Below are 21,647 nucleotides of genomic sequence, written 5' to 3'. Positions count from 1 at the left end.
CACTTCCTTAAACTCAGCACAATCAACTCTCTTTAAGGCCCTGTTCTCAATCCCCCAACACATTTAACCATCCCAAATTCGTCTTGAGTATGGCCTGAGAAACCAGATACCAGACAGACAAGGGGCATTAGCGAAATACTACCGGAGAATGAGGGACGCAGAGGATAACAATTTAGCACACTACTGCTGGAAGGAAATTGAAACCCAATTCAGGCTAAGTAACTCAATGTTCAGTGTTCTGAAAGACTCCCTTGCGGCACTGCAAGTCGAGGAGGCCTGGCTCACCCTCCCCACTTACTCCAGTTTCAAAACCGTAGTGAACAACGCAATCAAAAGGACCTCCCTATTAATGGACAAAACAGCTGTCTCAAAAGAAAACCATGCATGAACCGTGATTCAAGGCTATCAGCGGTTGAAACCTCAACCATATTTACTTGATCATTTCTCCCAGGAGAGAAAACAGTACTTAACGTTATTGCGGCTGGAGTCATTTCCATCAAAAGATCTGACACCAAAATGGAAATACCCCTGGCAATCCAAGGAATGTCGCTTATGCGGAGGTTGGGACAAGTCCCTTTTACACCTGTTATGCATATGCCCCTCCCTGGCAGTGACACGAAGAACGTTCCTCCGGAAAGCCTTTAGGAAGGAACAAAGATGGACATGCAGAGCTGCTGTCATCCAATGCCTTGGGGGGGTCATCAATCCAAATGTCCTGTAGAGGGATTGGTGTCAGTACAACGCGTTATTTTACAACGTATTCCGTTACAACGCGATTTTTACATCGCAAAAACCATTACAATGCATGCCATTACAACGCATGGCATTACATAGCAGATACTTTTACAACGCATGCCATTACATCGTAAGTATAGGTAAGTATATCTTTTTTAAAAAAAAATGTAATAAAGTTAATTAAATTAATTTAAATTAATAAAAATAATATAACATTTTTAAAACAGTAATTAATTTAATTATAGTAATTTAATTAATATTAAAATTGATATTAATTTAATATATTTAAAATAATATAATTAATGAAATATAAAAAATTTATAAATAGTAAATAATATAATGTAATTAATTACAATAAATATAATTATAATTTAATTAAACTATAAATAATACATAATATAATTATATTTAATATATTTAAAAGAATTTAATTAATTAAACATTTTTAAATAATGTAATTTAAATATAATCGTTTATTAATACAATTAAATTAATAATTGTAAATATAGTTATTAATGTAATTAAATTAAATAAAATTAATTTAATTTATTTAATTTATATAAAGTCGTAATACCCCTGTACCCCAAAACCCAAACCCTACCCTAAAACCTAAAAACACCCTTGTACCCCAAAAGCCAAACCCTGCCCTAGAACCTAAAAACACCCCTGTACCCCAAAACCCAAATCCTGCCCTAAAACCTAAAAACACCCCTGTACCCCAAAACCCAAACCCTGCCCTAAAACCTAAAAACACCCCTGTACCCCAAAACCCAAACCCTGCCCTAAAACCTAAAAACACCCCTGTACCCCAAAACCCAAACCCTGCCCTAAAACCTAAAAACACCCCTGTACCCCAAAACCCAAACCCTGCCCTAAAACCTAAAAACACCCCTGTACCCCAAAACCCAAACCCTGCCCTAAAACCTAAAAACACCCCTGTACCCCAAAACCCAAACCCTACCCTAAAACCTAAAAACACCCCTGTACCCCAAAACCCAAACCCTGCCCTAAAACCTAAAAACACCGCTGTACCCCAAAACCCAAACCCTGCCCTAAAACCTAAAAACACCCCTGTACCCCAAAACCCAAACCCTGCCCTAAAACCTAAAAACACCCCTGTACCCCAAAACCCAAACCCTGCCCTAAAACCTAAAAACACCCCTGTACCCCAAAACCCTGCCCTAAAACCTAAAAACACCCCTGTACCCCAAAACCCAAACCCTGCCCTAAAACCTAAAAACACCCCTGTACCCCAAAACCCAAACCCTGCCCTAAAACCTAAAAACACCCCTGTACCCCAAAACCCAAACCCTGCCCTAAAACCTAAAAACACCCCTGTACCCCAAAACCCAAACCCTACCCTAAAACCTAAAAACACCCCTGTACCCCAAAACCCAAACCCTGCCCTAAAACCTAAAAACACCCCTGTACCCCAAAACCCAAACCCTGCCCTAAAACCTAAAAACACCCCTGTACCCCAAAACCCAAACCCTGCCCTAAAACCTAAAAACACCCCTGTACCCCAAAACCCAAACCCTGCCCTAAAACCTAAAAACACCCCTGTACCCCAAAACCCAAACCCTACCCTAAAACCTAAAAACACCCCTGTACCCCAAAACCCAAACCCTGCCCTAAAACCTAAAAACACCCCTGTACCCCAAAACCCAAACCCTGCCCTAAAACCTAAAAATACCCAAACACCCCAAAACCTATACATCAGTACCCCAAAACATATACTTCTATACTCATACTTATTTAAAAAAATACTTAAAATAATATATTTAATTTATAATATTTAAAAACGAAATAAATATTTTTTTATAATTAATAATAATTAAATCAATTATAAAATATTAAATAAAATTAAAAAAAAAATTAAATACTTACCAATACTTACGATGTAATGGTATGCGTTGTATTAGCATCTGCTATGTAATGCCATGCGTTGTAATGGCATGCATTGTAATGGTATTTGCGATGTAATAGCTGCGTTGTAACAGCATTACGTTGTAAAAGATGCGTTGTAGCAGTAACACACCCCTGTAGAGCAATAAGATTTCTCAAAATGGCAGCAAGAGAGCTGGAAAAAAAGGAAATCATTCACTAAATTAACAAGTTCCAGCATATCCATCAACAACATTATCTTAATGTTTTAAATTCTCCTGTTTTTAAACTTAAAATGTATTTTTACTTATGGTGGTTCCCCACCCTTTTATGATTTTTTTCAATTGAAATCATATAAAAGTATTCATGACTGACTTATAATTTCTTTTAAGACTCAGGACCCCCAGCACTTACTGGTTGAGGTGATGGTAGCCAATCAGATCTCAGCTTAAGATCTGTTGTTATACGTGGAGCTTTTGTGTCCCGTGACACGAGTGCTTGGAGCCTGTTCCCTCTGTCCATGCTCCTCATCTTATTCGATGGTTTCATCAACCTCATCTAGACACACCATGTTCTTCTGGGGGTAGGCAGAGTTTTACCAATTCTTTTTCACGATCGTTCCACCCTTACTCTAATTATTTTGCTAGCACTTGTGCTTCTAATATAATATATCTGGAAGTTTGTGTTGCTTGGTGGTCAGGGATGAATCTGAAAGGCGTATTGGAAGGAGTGAAAGTGGCAAAGTGGTTCCCAAGAATTTCGCTCTTTGTTTTTGTTGCCGCCAAAGTTTCTGTAGAATGCCATCCTGGGATACAGATATGAGGAAATTCTTTCTCATAATTAGATAAGAATAATAGCTCTATTCTACATTAGTGTTTTGAATAGAAAGTTTCTTGAACCATGAATGTCAATCCAGATCATAGAGATATATATATTACCTTAATTCCAGTACTGGTTTTCCTTCGGGGTAATATCTTAGCATCTAGTGAGCTACAGCCCTGCATGTATTTCCTACACTATAACTGTATCTTTGCCTTGGTAAAACCGTTTAAGGAAATCCGCCTCTGGGATCCAAGTCTGTGGTCTAAAATATGAGATATCTACCATATACTATAGTTTATAAATGCTACTTATCAGTGAGCAAAGTCATGTTCTTAATACTTAATATTAGACACTTACATTTTCAGTTTCTGCTCTGTCCTCCCTATTGAGTTGAACATTGTAGGATGTGTAATCCATTTTGTTTTTTAAAGTAAAACTTACATTTCTTATGACTTATTATTCAACCGTAGTCACTGAAATACAATTTGCAACCTATAGTATTTTAGGATCTAATACTTAAAAAACATATTTGTGCTACTGGATGATGAATTGCATCCGGGTTCAGTGTTTTTCTCCTAGAATCATCAAATGGAACTAGTGATTAGATCTTCCCAATAAGTAATTGTGTGTGATGGGATTTTTAGAAAAAATCTTGAGTTGTAATTGAAACAAGCAAATCGAGACATTCTTGGTAACCTAATTTTCTTTCACCTTAAGGAACTATGAAGGCTCCTACTCTTGTGAAATAATGATGATATTAGTTTTCAGCAGAAGATGAAGTTGGTGTATGGACTGATTTGCTAATGCAGAATACTCCATCCCCGAGAAGAAAGGTGAGCTGGTACGGGGCAGGGTAGTAAGTTAGGCAATAGACAGTGGCAGTGCAGTTGTGGATGGCCAGTGAGGGATTCAGTGAGCAGCTATGTACATATTTGATTCTACTATCCCATGACAGATACTTTTTGAAACTCCACCAGAGTGGTCTTTTGGTCATACCATAGCTTCATAACCTCTTGACTGGCCTCAAGGTTACTTCTCACATTCTTCCTGGAGCAGTGCATCTGATTGCGGAGGGCAGGCATGTACTTGACCACATCCTGAGGAAGTTTCCTGGAAGCTTGCTCCCATCTCTCTCTCACAAGGCTAAGAGGTTCCTTGACAGGGTGGCCATAGAGGAGGTCAAAGGGACTGAACCCTCATCACTTCTGTGGCATATTCCTGTAGGAAAAGAAAAAGCATGGAAGATGGGTGTTCCCCTTCTGTCTCATGTGCTTAGGGAGGTCCATTATCATGACTTTCAAGGTCTTATTGAATCTCTCCACAATATCATTGATTTGGAGGTGATAGGGTGTGGAGAACTTATAAATTAACCCCACACTCATTCCACATGGACTTCATGTACGCTGACATGCAGTTAACGCCTCTGTCAGACATTACTCTTTGGGGAACCCCACACGAATCCCGATCAGGGCCCTGGCCACCACAGATGCAGTCACTGACCTCAGAGGGGTGGTCTCTGGGTAGCGAGGGGCAAGGCAAACCAAGACCAGGACAAATCTGTTGCATGAATTTATTTATTTATTAGTATTTTGTAAAGCGCATGGTTACACTAGCAAGTGTGTCCCCGCACTGAAAAATGCTAAAAGATGTTTCCAGTAGTTCAAGTTACATCCGGTTTTAGTCTTTAGGGAAGAGGATTGTTTTTAGGTCTTCTAGTATTTTATGAATCATATTTGTGCTAAGGTAGTATTGTCATTTGTCAGTACTTTTAATAGCACAGTATTATAGTCAGTGCACATATATTAATATTGGGGTTTCTGGTTTTCTGTGAAAATCGATTTTAACTGATAAAACAACACCAAAGGGAATATTTCATTCTTGGTAGAAACTTTGATGCATTTTTATTGCTGTGGTTCCCTCTGATATCAGGGCAATAGAAGTTCAGTTTCTACCTCTAAAGCAGTTTTATGTTATGAAGGCTCCCACTATGAACCTCTTTGGCAATGGTATACCAATTAATATACACTTCTGAACATCTGCAAGGCTCCAGGACTCTCTGGGCTTACTTCCACTCCAACTGTGGGAGCATGGCTCGCCTCATATGGATTCAGATCCCTGCTCACTGTACGTTGTTGGGTAGGGTCGGCAGATTCACAACTATTGGTATGGTCTCAGTCCTAGGGGTGAGGCACCACCTTCTTTCTTCCCTGAGAGTGAGACAGAGCGTTGATTTCTGAAAGATTAAGCATCCAGATTGTGGTAAGAATGATCACTGTAGAATACATGTCCTCACAAAAGGTGCTGTACCTAACACTCCTGCTCTTGGATTTACTTGCTGATGGTTTCAAGAAATTTCCTATAGAAGCTGCATCCCATCACGAAGAAGGGCCAAGACCGCTTCATGAATATCCTCAGCAACAATGAACAGGCTCAGGAGAAGTCCATGCACCAGATTTGCTGAATTTGTTCTTCCTACAGTGCATATATTAAACTCAGATAATCTGCGAGTTTTATTATAAATTTCAGACAGTGCCGCTTAGAAAGATAAAGCCACTGCTCTATATTTCCAAGTATGTGCTGCAGCACAATTTGAACAACAATAGGTCTATTCTGAGTCTGCATACTGAATTAGAACATGTTCATGATACGAATCTTGGCTCACCCCAGGCTTTTATTCCTATTGTTGCCATCTCGAGAAGAAGCTTGGATTCTATGGTCCTGAAAGGAGATCTACCGCTTAACAACATAACCAGTACAAATTACAGCATGTATTTAATGGGTTCACATTGAGCTCTGCTTGTTCTTTTTCGCAAGACAGAAAATGAACTAATTCAGTGATTGCCGCAAAGTGGGCACCTAAATGCCCGCTATCACCTACTAGCTGTCGCTAACTGGTGTTAGCGACAGCTAGGTAATAGGGCGATACAATTATCGCCGCTTTAGCGGGAAAAATTCCCGCTAAAGTGGCGATAAGGCCCTTGGTAATATGCCCCTTTGTTTTTTATCTATCCTTGAAAAGAAGTACACCGGCGCGGGCTGTGTAAATTTGAAAGTTGTTTTAATCCATGAAGATATGCATGCAGGAGGCTCACTATCTCGACGTGTTTCTGCTCTGGAAAGCCTTGATCACAGGAAAGTCTCTCTGTATTTCAAAATTGCCCACGTGATTTTTAAACGTAGGCCGTATTTCATCTTCAGAGTGAAGAAGAAAGTGTGTGAATATGTATATATATCTTTCTCATTTGCCTGAGCAACACAGCAGGTTCATTAAATGTTCGCTATTAACCTTTTCACTGCTGCCATCAAATCCTAATGGGTGCTAAGATATCCCCATACATGTACATCCTGGACGAAATGTAGGGCTAGAGTGCTGGGATATGAACCAGGCAGGAAGGGGAGGGAAATAATGAAAAGTTACTTGGGGGAGCATATATAAGGAAATGATACAGAGAATAGAATGAAAAGCAGGAAAGTAGGAAGATTTAATAACAGGAATGTAAGAGAGAAGGAAGAAAATAAAAGCCAAATTATTTATAAGCACCAGAAAAACACTAGTTTCAAAAATTATATACAGAGCAAAAAAGAGTAAACTCTGATAGCCGCTGATTTTTACAGTTTTTGAAAGCATATAAAACACTGGAAAAAAAACACCAGAATTCACAACAAATAGAAACTGAAAACAGGAAAATCTAATTATAATAGTTGCGTCGTCCTGTAGATTATCATAGTTGTAGTGAATATACCATGAGTTTTATGGGTCGATATGAAATGTATTGTGAATGTTCAGGGGGTGGGCTTGTTAGAATGGAAGGACCTCATGGGCGGTTGTAAATTCATATCCATGACCAATTCATTTATTCCAGGAGGAGACGTTTAGTAAGCACGGAAGCTCAGGCCATAAAGATAACTTGATTTCCCCATTGTCGTACACGTTATACTTGTTGTGGGGGCAAAAGGTTTGTGTCCTCAGTATGTTTTCCCTTTCCTTCAGGTAGCGTCACTCTGCGTCACCATGGAATGTTCAGATTGTATTTAGGTGACGTCACTGTGATCTGTGTGACAGATGACAGCTGACTCCCGTGGTGACTGCCATTTATTTCCGCTCCCAGCGGGCCCTTGTAACTACAATAAATCTTTATGTTAACAACACTTCTTCTCCTGTCGTGCTGTTACGCTACAATTGGCGACGAGGACTGGTGAAACAAGGGCCTGCAGACATAATTGGAGGACGCAAGATTGATTGATGAAGCTTGTGATCGGACCAAGGAGCACTAAAGTCGTACATAGTGAGTACACTGCGGGATACGGCGAGCGCTGATTGAAAAAAGAACGTGAAAGAACTCATGGATATTTTGTTTGGGAAGATGAAAGGGGTGGAAGCCTTTCAAGATGACATTCTTTTGCATTCCAAAACTGAACAAGAGCACATAAAATTGATTGAAATGGTTCTGGATGTTCTAGAAAAGAAAGGCATGACAGTCTCAAAGGATAAATGCAAATTCATGACAAAGGAGATTGAGTACCTAGGGCATGTCCTGACTGCTGAAGGTATCTTGCCCAAAGATGATTTAGTACGCGCAATAAGGGAGGCCCCATGGACCTAGAAACAAAGAAACCCTCAAATCATTCCTTGGCCTCAGCGAATATTATGCGAACTTCATACAAAAATATGCTGAAAAGGTGGAACCACTCAGGAGACTGTTGAAAAAGAATGTGGCATATGACTGGAAGGATGAACAAGTTAAAGCGTTCAGGTTAGTCAAGGAGGAAATAGCGAAAGCACCTGCACTGAAACCATATGACCCACAACTGGTCAACGTGGTGACTGTAGATGCAAGCAATGAGGGAATCGGCGCTGTATTCTGCCAGAAAAAGGGAAGTGAAGAGAACACGATTGCATTCATTTCCAGGAAGCTAAATGACACAGAGGTCCACTACAGCACAATCAAGCGTCAGACTTTAGCTTGTGTGTGGGCAGTGCACAAACTCAAGGACTATCTGTGGGGGAAGAGTTTCACACTAGTAACCGACCATAAACCATTAGTATATATGATGGATGGCAAGGGTCGAGGCAACGGAATCGCAAGCTCTAGATTGATAAGACTAATGTCAAAACTCCAGGAATTTAATTTCAAGATTGAGCACATAAAAGGAGGAAAAAACAGTAGAGCGGACTGCTTGTCCAGGCTGCCAGTAAAGGAACAAAAGGATGAGGAACAAGACGACACTGAGTGCGTAGTTGCGCATATTGATGCCACAGTTATGTGCGAAGGATCAATAACTGACAAGGAATGGGAGGAGAGTATGAAAAAAGATTCTGTCCTGACCAAAGTAAAAAAGTATTTACGAACCATATGGCCACATATAAGGAACCTTCCAAATGAACTGAGGTCTTACCAGCAGGTGAGTGATGAACTAACACTAGAGAATGGCTACTTAAAGAGAGGAGAAGTTTTTGTGCCGCCATTTGAACTCAGACAACAGATTATTAAGATGGCTCACAGAGGGCATCCAGGCACCACGGCCACTAAAAACGTACTAAGAATGCACTATTGGTGGCCAGGTGTGGACAGCGAAATTAGGAGTTATGTGGACAAATGTGAGAAATGCTTAAAGTCAGATACGCATTGGAGAATTGAAAGGAACAAACTCCAAATGGTGGAAATCCCTGACGGGCCATGGGCCAAAGTAGCAATAGACTTTGCTGGACCTTTCAACATCTTGCCAGACGGGTGCAGATACCTAATAGTTTTGACAGACTACTATACTAAGTGGGTGTGTTACAAGTTTGTAAATGTGGTAACAACGGAAGTGGTCATAAAATTTCTTGAAAAAGTATTTGAGAGTGAGGGACAGCCTAAGGTCATGGTATCGGATAACGGATCACAACTGATATCACGAGTAATGGTCGAGTTCTTGGAAAAGCGTGGAATTGTACAGGAAAAGACACCTCTATACTGTCCAAAAAGCAATGGCCAAGTGGAGAGAATAAACAGATTCTTTAAGGAAGGAATCCAAATGGCCATTGCAAATGATATGGATGTAAAAGAATTCATTAAGGTAAAAATCAATGCATATAACAACACGCCAAAGAAAGCCACTGGGTATACACCATTTTTCCTGATGCGAGGAAGAGCATGTAACAATATCATAACACCAAAAATGGGTGGGTGGAAAGGAACAGCCTTTGAAGCGAGAGAAGTGTGTAAAAAGGAGCTCAAGGTGAAGGAGAACATAGAGAGCAAAGAAATGAAAAACAAGGCGTACTCTGATATGGTGAACAGAGCTAAAGACAAAAGCATAGCACCTGGAGACTGGGTGTTAGTAAAAAAGCCTGGTTTGGTGAGTAAGGGGGAATCTAAGCTCAGCAAACCTATGAAAATTGGCAGAGCGACAGGTGGTGCGGTTTTCATAGAAGGGGAAGGATGTCGCAGTAAAGACGATGTGGTAAGACTCAAACATGGGCAAGAAAAAATTATAATGAGAAATGTGGAAGAAGGAGATGTGAGTCTAAATGAAAGTGTCCTGGAATGGGATGACATGTCTAGCAGCACAGAACGGTTGCAATCCAATGTCAGCCAAGGGGGTTCTTTGGCATTGGGAGACAGTTCAAGAAGTTGTTCTGTTGGCAGTGGGAATACTGTTCTGGCTCAGGAGGATTCTATGCGTGAAAACAATGTAGAGGGAATTGGATCTACTGTAACAGGAGCGAGGGACACTGAAATCAATCACACTGGGGGGTTGTCTTCCAGGGTGGGCAGAGTTATCAACTTGCCGACAAAGTTTAAGGACTATGTTATGGAATGAAACTCTTGTTCTGTTTTCTGATGGAGAAAGGGAGATGTCGTACACGTTATACTTGTTGTGGGGGCAAAAGGTTTGTGTCCAGAGTATGTTTTCCCTTTCCTTCAGGTAGCGTCACTCCGCGTCACCATGGAATGTTCAGATTGTATTTAGGTGACGTCACTGTGATCTGTGTGACAGATGACAGCAGACTCCCGTGGTGACTGCCATTTATTTACGCTCCAGCGGGCCCTTGTAACTACAATAAATCTTTATGTTAACAGCACTTCTTCTCCTGTCGTGCTGTTACGCTACACCCATGTCCCCATGTCCCTTAAAGGAAGGATATCGAAACGATCAAATGCTTTTAACATTTTCAAAAATAATGAGCAAGCATAAACAAAGTCAAAAGGTCTGGCATTCTGAATGAAAAGTGCTTAGTTATAGGTTGCCAATTGTATGTAACGTACAGTGAGTGTGTGAAAGAAAGTATGGGTGTATGGGCAGATGAATGTTAGAAAATACGAGAGTCTGCCTAAATGAAACGATAGGTAATTTATTGGCTTGATACACAGATGAATTTGTGAGTAAGTGAATGAATGAATGGATGGATGCATGCCTGACTACTTTTATACTAGGTTTAACTCAAATTCTTTAGAATCATTTGGTAGTTCTGTAAGGTGTTAGAAAGAACATTTAAGGCATGACCATGGCCTCACAGTGTGCACACTATGTCAGCAATTGTTGTGTGTGTGTCTATCACACTGATATCTGGCTTCAAAGATAAATCACAGCTGAAAACCTACACAGAGAGCAAACATATTTCTTTAATTCCCAAGGAAAGCTATGCCCTACAAAGAGCCTTGGACAGTTCCAAAGATATTAAAGTGAAGACTGTGATGGTAAAGGCCTCCCAGGCCATGAAACTGAGCTTAAATGAAATGCTGCCGGATCTGATGGTCCTATTACATCACCTTGGATTTCACCCTCTAAGCTTAGTGAGGTACTGTGGATAAGAGGATAAAAACTGTTTCAGCAATGACATTTTGATTGGTGAGTGCATTTAACATGACCTTTAATAAACATGCTTGCACAGTCACTGTCTGTGTTTCCGAGCAATACTAAGAGTACAGTTCTGCTACAACTAAGCAGTCTAGTCAAAGTGGCTGGTGCTTGTTCTTGAGCAGAGGCTGAGCTCATGCCATCACAGCTCGTGCCACTGCTGGCATGCCTATATGTACTGGTAATAGAAACAGGACATTCAATGAAATACAGCAGCACTGATTCTTGATTCCTACACCAGCAGAGGCAGCCTCGAGAGGAACAGGAGGTGCATGCTTTTTGCTCAGCCTCACCAAAAACAGGAGGAGGTGCATGCTCCTAGCTCAGCCATAAGGAGAGGAAGGCCCTGAGGTCATTAACGAGTAGTGCAGCTGTGTTATACAGAACATGGTCCCCATGCTTAGCAAATGTACTAATGTAATGCTCAAAGCAAATGCAGTAATGTTTCACAGTCCTGGCATTTCAATGAAAGCACTTGGTAGGTGGACTCATACACTTTGTGCCTGATTCACAACAGTATCTTAGACTTTTCAATAGTTTACAATTGTCAGTAAATCTACTACTTTTTGGCTATTCACAAAATCTGAGTTCAAATTTACTCCATAGGTGTAACTTGCATGTACATACCACATTAAAGGGCCTATGGGCTACTCTCAAACTACATGGGGCCACTCACGAGGGTAGCTTACACTTTTGAGAAATTTACACGTGTAGTTTACTCTAACACTTTTAAGTAACTTTACTCCCTGATTATATATACCACTTGGAAGGAATTTATTTTAATTTTATTTTATGTTACAGTATTTACTGTGGGATGTTAGTGTTATAACATGCCTTCCAATTACTTTCAAAAATAAGGTGATGGATGGAATGTTTGAATTAATTTCAGCCACTGGCAATTGCTCTGGATGCGTCCAAATCCATCATCTTTTGCCCACTATGGCACTTCAGTTTGGGCCCAGCCATATGCAAGTCAGTCTTGACCATGTTTCTCATTCATGGGACCAGTCCAGTCCTCCCTGAACCAGAACATAAGCAACCTGGGATCAGTTTCACCCTAGTTAGGGCTCTTCAGCCAGGTATGGCTTGGACCCAGTGACAGAGGGAGACCGGGACCAACGACTGGGCATACCCAGCGCACTTAGAGCAGCAAATGCAAAAACAACAAGATGATGGGAAGAATGCTTAAATTAATCTCAGCCATTGCCAATCACTGGGGCTGCATCCATATCCCATGCACACTGTGTCACTGGAACAAAGCTGTACCCAGCTGATGAGCCCATAACGAGGGTGACATCATTCCTGGGTTCCTTGTGTTTTAGTTCAGGGAGGATCTGTCTTGGCAGTTTGGGCTGGACTGTTCTTTTTGGAACAGGGTCAAGATGATTTGCATGCAGCTGGATCCAAATTGCAGTGGGATGGTGTGCAGAATAACAATGGATTGGGATAAGGCCAGAGTGATTATCAGTGGCTGAGATTAATTCAAGATTTCCATCCATCACCGTTATGTATCCCTATTTATTTGCTGCACCAGTGCTTGCACTTGGCCGAGTGTGGTGCCTGATTTACATTGAAGCTGGATTGGAGTATATTCAAATTGGTTTTATCACTCTCACAGTAGAATTGGAAGTGCATTTGCCCTACTTTAATGTGGGGGTGTTTTTTTTGGATTAGCATATCCTTCACTAAGCCCCTCTTTCCATTTCCCTTAACCCCCCATTTTCTAGTACTTATTCACCATTTTTAATCGACATTCGCTTGTCCCTCCCACATTTACTTCTAAAACCTATACTTTGCATGGAGATCTATTTCACAGTGGAGGAAATCTTTGCACTGTAATGACAGTAGAAACAGAGGTGCAATATCCAGCTGTATGTTTGTGAACTGCATTTTGTATTACATGAAGTAGAGCTACTGGAGTACTACTTTCTGCACTTCAAAGTGCCTTTTGTGAATTGGGCCCAATGTCTGTAATACGCCTCCATTGCAAATGTAATGCTGGTTGGCGTCCCATTTAATCAAAGAACAATCGAGGACAGCCTCGGCCTTCCCGGCTGCACCTGTCTCAAGTTATTCATATCTGAAGTTACCCGTATCTAGCACATTTAAAGCTTGGGTAGCCGAGTGGACTCGGTGTCCCTGATGGGCGCTTTGCATTGAAACAAAATCCCATTGCCTGATTCTATTTATTTCCCTCAGTATTTCTTTAGCACTAAAAATTCACTTTAATGTCAGACAATGAAAGAACGAAACAATATTGCTTGGGGGAGTAGAGAATTAAAGTGGTTTCTTGAATCCTCTCCCAGAAACTGGGACATTATTTCTCCGAATGACAGAAAACAACAGTTCTCCTACCTGATCACACAGGGTGCCAATCAGCCCTTCCAAATCTTGTTTTTCATGCAGCACCATCTGTTTTTCTTCAAATTCTTGTTCCAATTGCATCTCAAGCTGGCGGAGCTGGACACAAACATTGAAAACACATACAAAATGCAGACATCATTAGAAGGGCATAGAAAGGGCACTTTATGCTATGAAGTATGCAAACCGGCTATAATTTCCACTCTGAATAAACAAAGCCTATGACATCAATAATAAACATGATAACACGAGTAGACATGTTTAATATGTATGTTTGGAACTGGTTGTTTTTTGGTATTTGTTTCTTTTTTTTATAAAGACATTTTATTGACTTATTGCGTATATTGGCAATGTCAAACCAAACAAGACCATAGCCTGTTTCTTTTTCATTTGTAAAATGGTTGTCTTTTCATGATTATTGTGACATTTTGATTCTTGTGATGTACTATATGTTAATGTTTTAATTATATTAAATTATATTGTGTATGTTTTGTAGGATTTATCCTAGAAATAAACATGAATTGTATTGAATGAAAACTAGCCACTAAAAACATGGGGCCATATTTTTGACTCGCTTTGAGTCGTGTTTGCACCATGCATCGAGGAACATGCATCACACAAACCTTAACCCCTTGAGTGCTGCCGTCGGCCAACGGTCGTCGCGAGCACTACCTTGCCAGTGCTGCGCACAACCGTTGGCCGACGTGTCAGCATTCGTTCTTCGAACGTTCAGCACTGGGCGCTGAACGTTCGACGCTCCTATGAGGTTAAGTGAGATTTATGAAGCTATGCAAGAGCATCTGCGTGGCGCTGAGTGGCTCCATAAATCTGCAGTAAAATCACTGCAGTGCAAATTGCTGTGTTGTCTTACTCTGCCCCGGGAAGGCGTTCCATGGGTGTTCCCATGCAACTCTCATTGATTTTGACACATTCTTTGATTTACCAGAATTGATAAACCTGGGAATGTGCCAAAAAGATACACCTTCCCTGGAGAGGTGTAACAAGGAGAAATGTCTTTATTTCTCCTCATCACCTGCATTATGTGGCACACATAGATAGAGGAATATGCCTCTCAGTATTGTTTTAGTGCAGAAAGCTGAGGTGTTGTGTCTTTAAGGCTTCAGATCAGGAGGCCACCCAACTAGCCCTTGGAGTCAATCTGGAGATCTGGGTTCAAGAGCTGCAGGTCTGGTCCTTGTCGCCCAGGCAAGATAGCAGCAGGCAGAGGGTCAGCACAGCAATGCAGCAGTCCAGCAAGGCAGTAGTCCAGCAGGACAGCAGTCCAACAGAGAGGCAGTCCTTCAGCAGCACAACAGTACTTCTCCCTAGCAGAGTATCTACAGGTCCAGAAGTGTACTGAAGAGTTGGTGTCTGTGCTCCAGTATCTATAACCAGTTGTGCCTATGAAGTAGGGGTGAAGCTTCTAGAAGTTTTTGTGGTGGCAGGACACAGCATGTTCAAATGTATGCAGGACTGGGCCTAGCTCCTCTCTCTCATCTTGCCAAGGATGGCCCATCCTGGTACACCTAAGTTTTCTAATATTTGCGGCTGTCTAAGAGGAATACACAAAACACAAATGTCAGCTATACCCATACATGTGACCCAGGGCAGGCTACAGGCACTAAGTGGCATTTTCAACATTGTAAGTTACAATCTGACTTTATCACAAGTTAGGATTTTTCATTACAATTCCAAAGATATCAAATATGAACTCGTTATTTATTCCCATTTGGAAATTACAGATTATTAAAGTAACTCCAATGTTATACTATAGAAGAGGTAGGTTTTGCAGTAATAAAAATCAAGTATAAAAGTTTTTTTACTTCTAGGACATTTGGAACTTAAACGTACATCATACTTTTTAAATAAATTGAACTCTGCCCTCTGGGCAGTACCAGGGCCTACCCCAGGGGTGACTTATATGTATTAATAAAAAGGAAGGTTTGGGACAGGCAAAAGTTTTTTTTTGTTGCTAAGTCGAAATGGCAGATTGAGACTGCACACACAGGCTACAATGGTAGGCCTAAGTCTTGTTTAAAGGGCTACTTAAGTAGGAAGTACAATGTGTGCTGCAGACCCACTAGCAGCATTTAATTTACAGGCCCTGTGGAGAGGCAGGGCCACTTTACTGGGGATATACAGGTAAATTAAATATACCAATTGGATAGTCGTCAATGATACCATATTTTAAGGAGAGCGCACAAGCTATTAGCACTGATTAGCAGTGGTAAAGTGTACAGAGTCCTAAGACCAGCAAAAACGGATTCAGGAAAAAGTAAAGGGTTAAGACAAAACGTTTGGGGGTGACCCTACAGAGAGGGCCAGATCCAACGTGCACCAAAGGAATTTAGAGAACTTTTTATACATCTGTTCCTGAACTTCAGTTTTAAGAGGACCGACCGCAAAAAGTATCTGACAGGCAGTTCCACTGAGTTGGACCAAATTTCAGGTTTGGCCCACATGGAGAAGCGATTTTCTTCAGCAAAACAACAAAGTCCCTTTTCAGATTGGGACTTAGAAATATTTTGGAACTTCCCTACTTCCAGTCTCTACTGAAAATAGTCTTCTTGTTGTATCTGACCCGCACTCCATCGCAGTCAGCCTCAATCATGCCCATGTCCTGACTGACAGACCGAAACTCTGGTTTACCCAACTCTTCGCACTACAGCAATCACCAGCGTTGACGGGCAATGGGAGATCTGCACTTTGGGCTACAGCATCGACAGCCCGCATTGACATCCAACTCGAAGCTCCAGCAATGATCGTCCGACAAGTGATGCCCGACAGGATCTTCATGCTACAGTGATGACCATTTGCAACACCTGGAGTGCTCGTCATGCTACAGTGATGACCATTTATAACACTCTCCCTTCCGCTTGCAGCCTCCTCCCCGCAAACTTTGAGAAGGCTACTTTTTCAGTGGGACTTACCTGGTCCCTGTATCTGACCTGCGCTCCTGTGGGTTTAGTATGAACTTGTGACTTTCATCTGGTCATACATGACCAGATAATCATGATTGCCGCTTTGTGCTTTTAGGCGATATACTTATTTAAATCTTTGAAATAGCACATCTGTGTGTCTAGTGATTGAATTTCTGTCATTTTGGTGTCAAATAACTTACATTTTACTCTATTTTTTGTAAATTGGTCCAGGATTCGTCTTGTGTTGTCTTTACAGATTGCCACTAAGTTAACCCTGATTGCTTTTGTGGCAAGCTACCAGATGGTTAAGCACAAGTAATTTAGTGAATTTTTGTGGTTCACCCTGATAAGGATTGTTTCCGTTGTTTGTTAAGGGCTCACACCTCCCTCAACCAATAACACACTTTCTCACATTGGTAGCAGCGTTGGGATCCTACACTTGTGCAATGCCATTGAGTGATTTTGTGTAACACTAAAACCTCATTATAAATAATTTGATACCAGCTTCATCTCTTTTTAAATTCTCCTTGATTGTCCATATTTCCCACTTTTTTCAAATTGAAATTCTGCCTCACATTTTGTGTGCCTGTGACTCTTGCCTGCAAATATGGATTTGGACCTTAGCAACCTTGAAAGCTTCAGTACAGCTAAGTTAAAAAATGTGTGCAGAGAGAAGAGACTGAAATCAGACAAGGGATCCAGGGACTAGAGTGGAGAAAGTCATCTTATGTTTCTCCTTGTTATTTTACCTTCTAATCACTTTTTTATCCTTTATCTAATTGGGATAATAAAAACTAAGGGGTACCTTTGTTCTTGTGTGTCTCGCCATAAAGCTCAAATAAACCTCAGAGTTCGGCAAAAATAGTGGCAGTAAATGCAAAGTGTTCAATGGAGACAGGGGTGTCTATATACTGAAAGACCTGATGTCTAACTTTGTTGTGGGGGACAACATAGATAAGTGGTTTGTGCCTATGAGACTGCCCTATAGATGCACAAGGTCTCTGAGGAGGATGTGAAGCTAGTCTCTGGAGACACTTTCCCAATGAAGGGAGGGATGCACTGTTAGTCCTAGGGAAAGGAGACAGGATGAAGTATGTACTCATGAGGGACACACGTATTTGAAAGTATATACCATCCATTCCCCCCCTCTAGAAAAGCACATGCACAACTTCAGGGACAGTCACAAACCATTTCACTAGCCTTGGACAGATCCCATGGACTACTTTTGTAAGGTACTGGATGGTCGGGTGAAGGGTAATGAGGTGAACATTTTTGAGGGTCTGTACAATTTAAGAGTGAAAGAGCACATGTTCATTAATTTTTTTCCAAAACTATGCCAACACCTGATTAACTGCAAGCTCACTGACCCCCAAGGACTTTGCAAAGGAGGCACACATCTTGATTAGTACCAGAGTATCTGCGGAGGTACTTGGGTGTGATCCTAAGAAGGGTAGATTAGATTCCCCCAGCATAGTGAGGGGGAGGTCCACAGTGACTATTAAAAATCCCAGAATATTATGGTTGCTTTGTGTATCCCCTTTAAGACTCAAGAAGAGGTTCTGGTAAGTGGTGGCCTATGGCACCCGAATTCCAACCTGTGTGCTTTGATTGCTCACAGTTGGTCTAGTTGTGGCAGAAGCAAGAAGAGACCATTCACTGCTGGGAGATCCATAGAGGTAGGTAGCCCCCAGGTGCAGAGAGAAGAGCATGCCCTGGTGTCCCTTAACTGAGAGGTGAATTCCAAGAGACATCTTGCGATCCCTGATGGGAGGAATCACCACTTCCATCAGGTAACAGTTGATGGGATAATGATCACTGCCATAAGTGATACCTGTGCCAGTCAGACCATGGTGGTGGAAAGACTTGTCTCCACACAGCAGTACACCAGACAAGTGTGTAAGGTAACTCAGGTCCTTGGGGAGGAATACGACCGCCCTATGGCTCTGGTACCCCTAGAAAAGAGTGAGGAAGTGGCCCTGACAAAGTTCATAGCTAATCTACAGATGCCCATTGACTGCATTCTGGGAAATTAATTATGACCAGTGTCAGAAGAGCTGGGAGGGAAAGACACCTAGGGTGCTCTGAAAGCACTGGTTTCTGTGTGCAGTACTCCCAACAGGAGCTTACAGAGGCCCACATGGAGGGGCAGGAGATGGAGACAGTCGACATTGGGAGGACCAGTGAAACACAGGTTCCCAGCTCTGGGAACAGAGTACCCCAAGACTGACCCATGTGAGGCCACTTCTGACCTGGAAGTGCTCCCTCCAATGTTGAAACAGAGGGCTGGAGACCTGCACCAGGCAGACCTTTGTACGACACAACCAGAGTGTATCACCCTGGAGGGGGGTGGTTGTTCGCCCCTGGAAGTACTGGCTTGTCAGGCTTGTTCAGCATCAGGGTACAGACCCTGTGCTGAGTGGCCATTTCCAAGCTACCACTCCTAGACTGGTGGCAGAGAGAGTGGAAAGAGGATGCTTAACAAACAGGCCTGTTACCCCAAACTCTGAGAAACCTCATTGGTCAGAGAAAACCCTGGATGGACCAGTGCCTGGCTCTTGACACTGTCAACTGTCAGTGGCTACTGTTAGTTGTTGTCCTTATGGGCAGAATTCTCCTTGGGTTTGGCACAGAGAAGTCTGTTCCAATGAGGGGAATGGATCACGTCACTTTGTTAGCCATGATGGTAGTGTCTACCTACTGGAACGCATTTGTGAGAAAATTAAAGTTCAGATTTCCACAGATGGGGTCCACAGATGAGGATAAATGTTCCACATTGGTCAGTCCAGTGGCTCAGAAGAGTGGTGACAGAGAGATCCAACTGAGTTCAGAAGAGCATGGAACTTACAAATGCCTCTGAGTAGAGGGCCAATATCCACGTTCTATCACCTGAGTAGGGAAGCCCAATAAGTTATTGAGTACCCTGGCGTTAGGCTGGAGAGGGGCGTGTTAGACTTGGCCCTCTCTGCAGGGTCACCCCCATAAATGTTTACCTTCATCCCTCCAGTTTTCTGATTCTATCTTTGTTGCCTTTTAGGGCACTGGGCACATTACCCCTGCTAACCAGTGATAAAGTGCTTGTGCTCTCTTCTTTAAACATGGTAACATAGGCCACACTCAATTGACAGATGCAATTTACATATATGTGTCTAATAAAGTGGTACTAAATGTACCTTGAGCTATAACTTAAATGCTACTAGTTGGCCTGCAGCACATATTGTGTCACCCTCTTAAGTAGCCTTTTTAAATATGGCTCAGGCCTGCCAATGCAACCTGTGTGTGCAGTATTCAACTGTTATTTCCACCAGGCAAAATAACACTTTTGCCAAGCCTAAAACTCCCTTTTTAATACATTTAAGTCACCCCCAAGTTAGGCTCAAAACATTCCACAGGGCAGTGTGCATTGTATTTGAAAAGCAGGACATATACTTTTAACTTTTTGATGTAGTGGTAGTGAAAAACTCTTACATTTGTTTTTCACTACTGCAAGGTCTCCCTCTCCTTCAGGATAACATTAGGTTTCCTTATTACATTTAGTAAGTGATCACTTCAAATTGGGAGCAGGTATTTTTTTAATATACTTTATTCGGCATAACGCAATACCATAAAAGTACAGTGTTAAAAAACAGTATCTCATACATTGTAAAAACCATACTAAAAACCTGATTAACAGCAATACATAAGATATAAATGATTCAGCACGGGGATCATCTTATAAAAATGACAAGGAGGTACCCGGTTAAAAATATTTCATCTATAATATAGTGCAATCAGTAGCAGATATTAAACACACAGGACCATTGTTCCTCCCCTCTACTTGTTCTGAGTTTCATCGCTAATCTTTTAAAATTTACTACACAGAAAAGTGTTAAAGATTCTACTGACAATTTCAGAAACAGTAGGGCCACCTTAGATTGTTTGAACTTGGCCTTCCTTAAAATACCTTTTAAAAATAGTCGTCTAGGGTAAGCGTAAAATGGGCATAGTAGGACCAAATGGAGTGTATCCTGTGGAGACCGTTGGTCGCAGCCACAGGGGAACTTACTCTCCAAATGCATTGTATACCCTGCTGGAACCGCCTAAGTGTGATATAACAAATTTAGCCTGAAACGGGTCATGATAAATCTGTTTTGAGGATTGTAAATAAGACACAAATAAGGTTCCACGCCCAGGCACGACTCTGTTAACTGATGAGTACTTACTGATGGCTTAGTCAGCTCTCTTGCTTCCCTATTTGATTTGGCTCTGTTTAAAAATTCTGACTTAATACAGCCCTTATCCTTAGATAGCAATTTTGTCGGATGGGTAAAATATTCAACACAACCCATGGCTAACAGGTTTTCCTTGATGTACCTAAGCCAAGGAATGTTATGACCATGCGCCCGTGCAATGCAGTCTGATATTATTTGTTGAATTAACGCCGCTTCTGGATTTGTCCATACCTTGATCTAGCATGCGAGGGGCTTCCATTGCAGCCTATCGCACAGATGGATTATACCCAGTTCCTCATGAACCACGTAGGAGGAAATGCCTCAAATATTTGTTTTCTTCTATTTGTAACTTAAGCGGGTCTATAAAGCCCCAGACCTCACTCCCATATAAAACTTTGGCACAGCTTACAGAACTGCAGAGGTTCAGGATTTGTTCCGGAGCCCCTCGGCCTAGCCTCTTTGAAAAATTCATAGTTGCCCCTGTTGAGTTAATTAGCTTTTTGCAATTCTCCTCCACAAGGGCTTGGAAACTAAGGTGACTGTCAAACATGATCCCCAGATATGAAAATAACTTGACCTTTTCCAGTCCCTGTGTGCCTATTGTATACTTAGTTTTGCTGGATGGTCCTTTCCCTACCTCCATAACATATGATTTGATAAGGTTCAGTGACAAATCTAAGCTATCCATAAAATGTACAAAGCCATCAATGAGGCGCTGCAGTCTACGCGCAGTGCGGGCCAAGAGTACCGCGTCATCTGCGTACAGTAACACCGGTATCCCTCTCCTACCTATCTGCGGGCAGTCCACCCCTAGAGCTACCAACGCCTGGGTCAAACCATTTATATATAAAGTAAAAAGAAAGGGGGCAAA

General features: G+C 41.6%; 1 protein-coding gene across 1 annotated transcript in view; it reads right to left on the bottom strand.

Annotated features, from left to right (window-relative positions):
* Window positions 1–21,647, bottom strand: part of LOC147668858 (unconventional myosin-XVIIIb-like) — a gene marked incomplete at its 3' end in the record, with an annotated part of 694,293 nt that overhangs the window by 228,912 nt on the left and 443,734 nt on the right. Inside the window, exon 19 of the mRNA XM_086948392.1 lies at window positions 13,642–13,746. Within this exon, the coding sequence (XP_086804518.1) occupies window positions 13,642–13,746 (105 nt within the window). The remainder of the gene's footprint in view (window positions 1–13,641; window positions 13,747–21,647) is intronic.

This window comes from Lissotriton vulgaris, unplaced genomic scaffold, assembly GCF_964263255.1.
Source record: "Lissotriton vulgaris unplaced genomic scaffold, aLisVul1.2 SCAFFOLD_1224, whole genome shotgun sequence".
Classification (NCBI taxonomy): domain Eukaryota; kingdom Metazoa; phylum Chordata; class Amphibia; order Caudata; family Salamandridae; genus Lissotriton; species Lissotriton vulgaris.
Note: the sequence above shows the minus strand (reverse complement) of the source record. Positions and strands in the feature narration are given on the sequence as shown.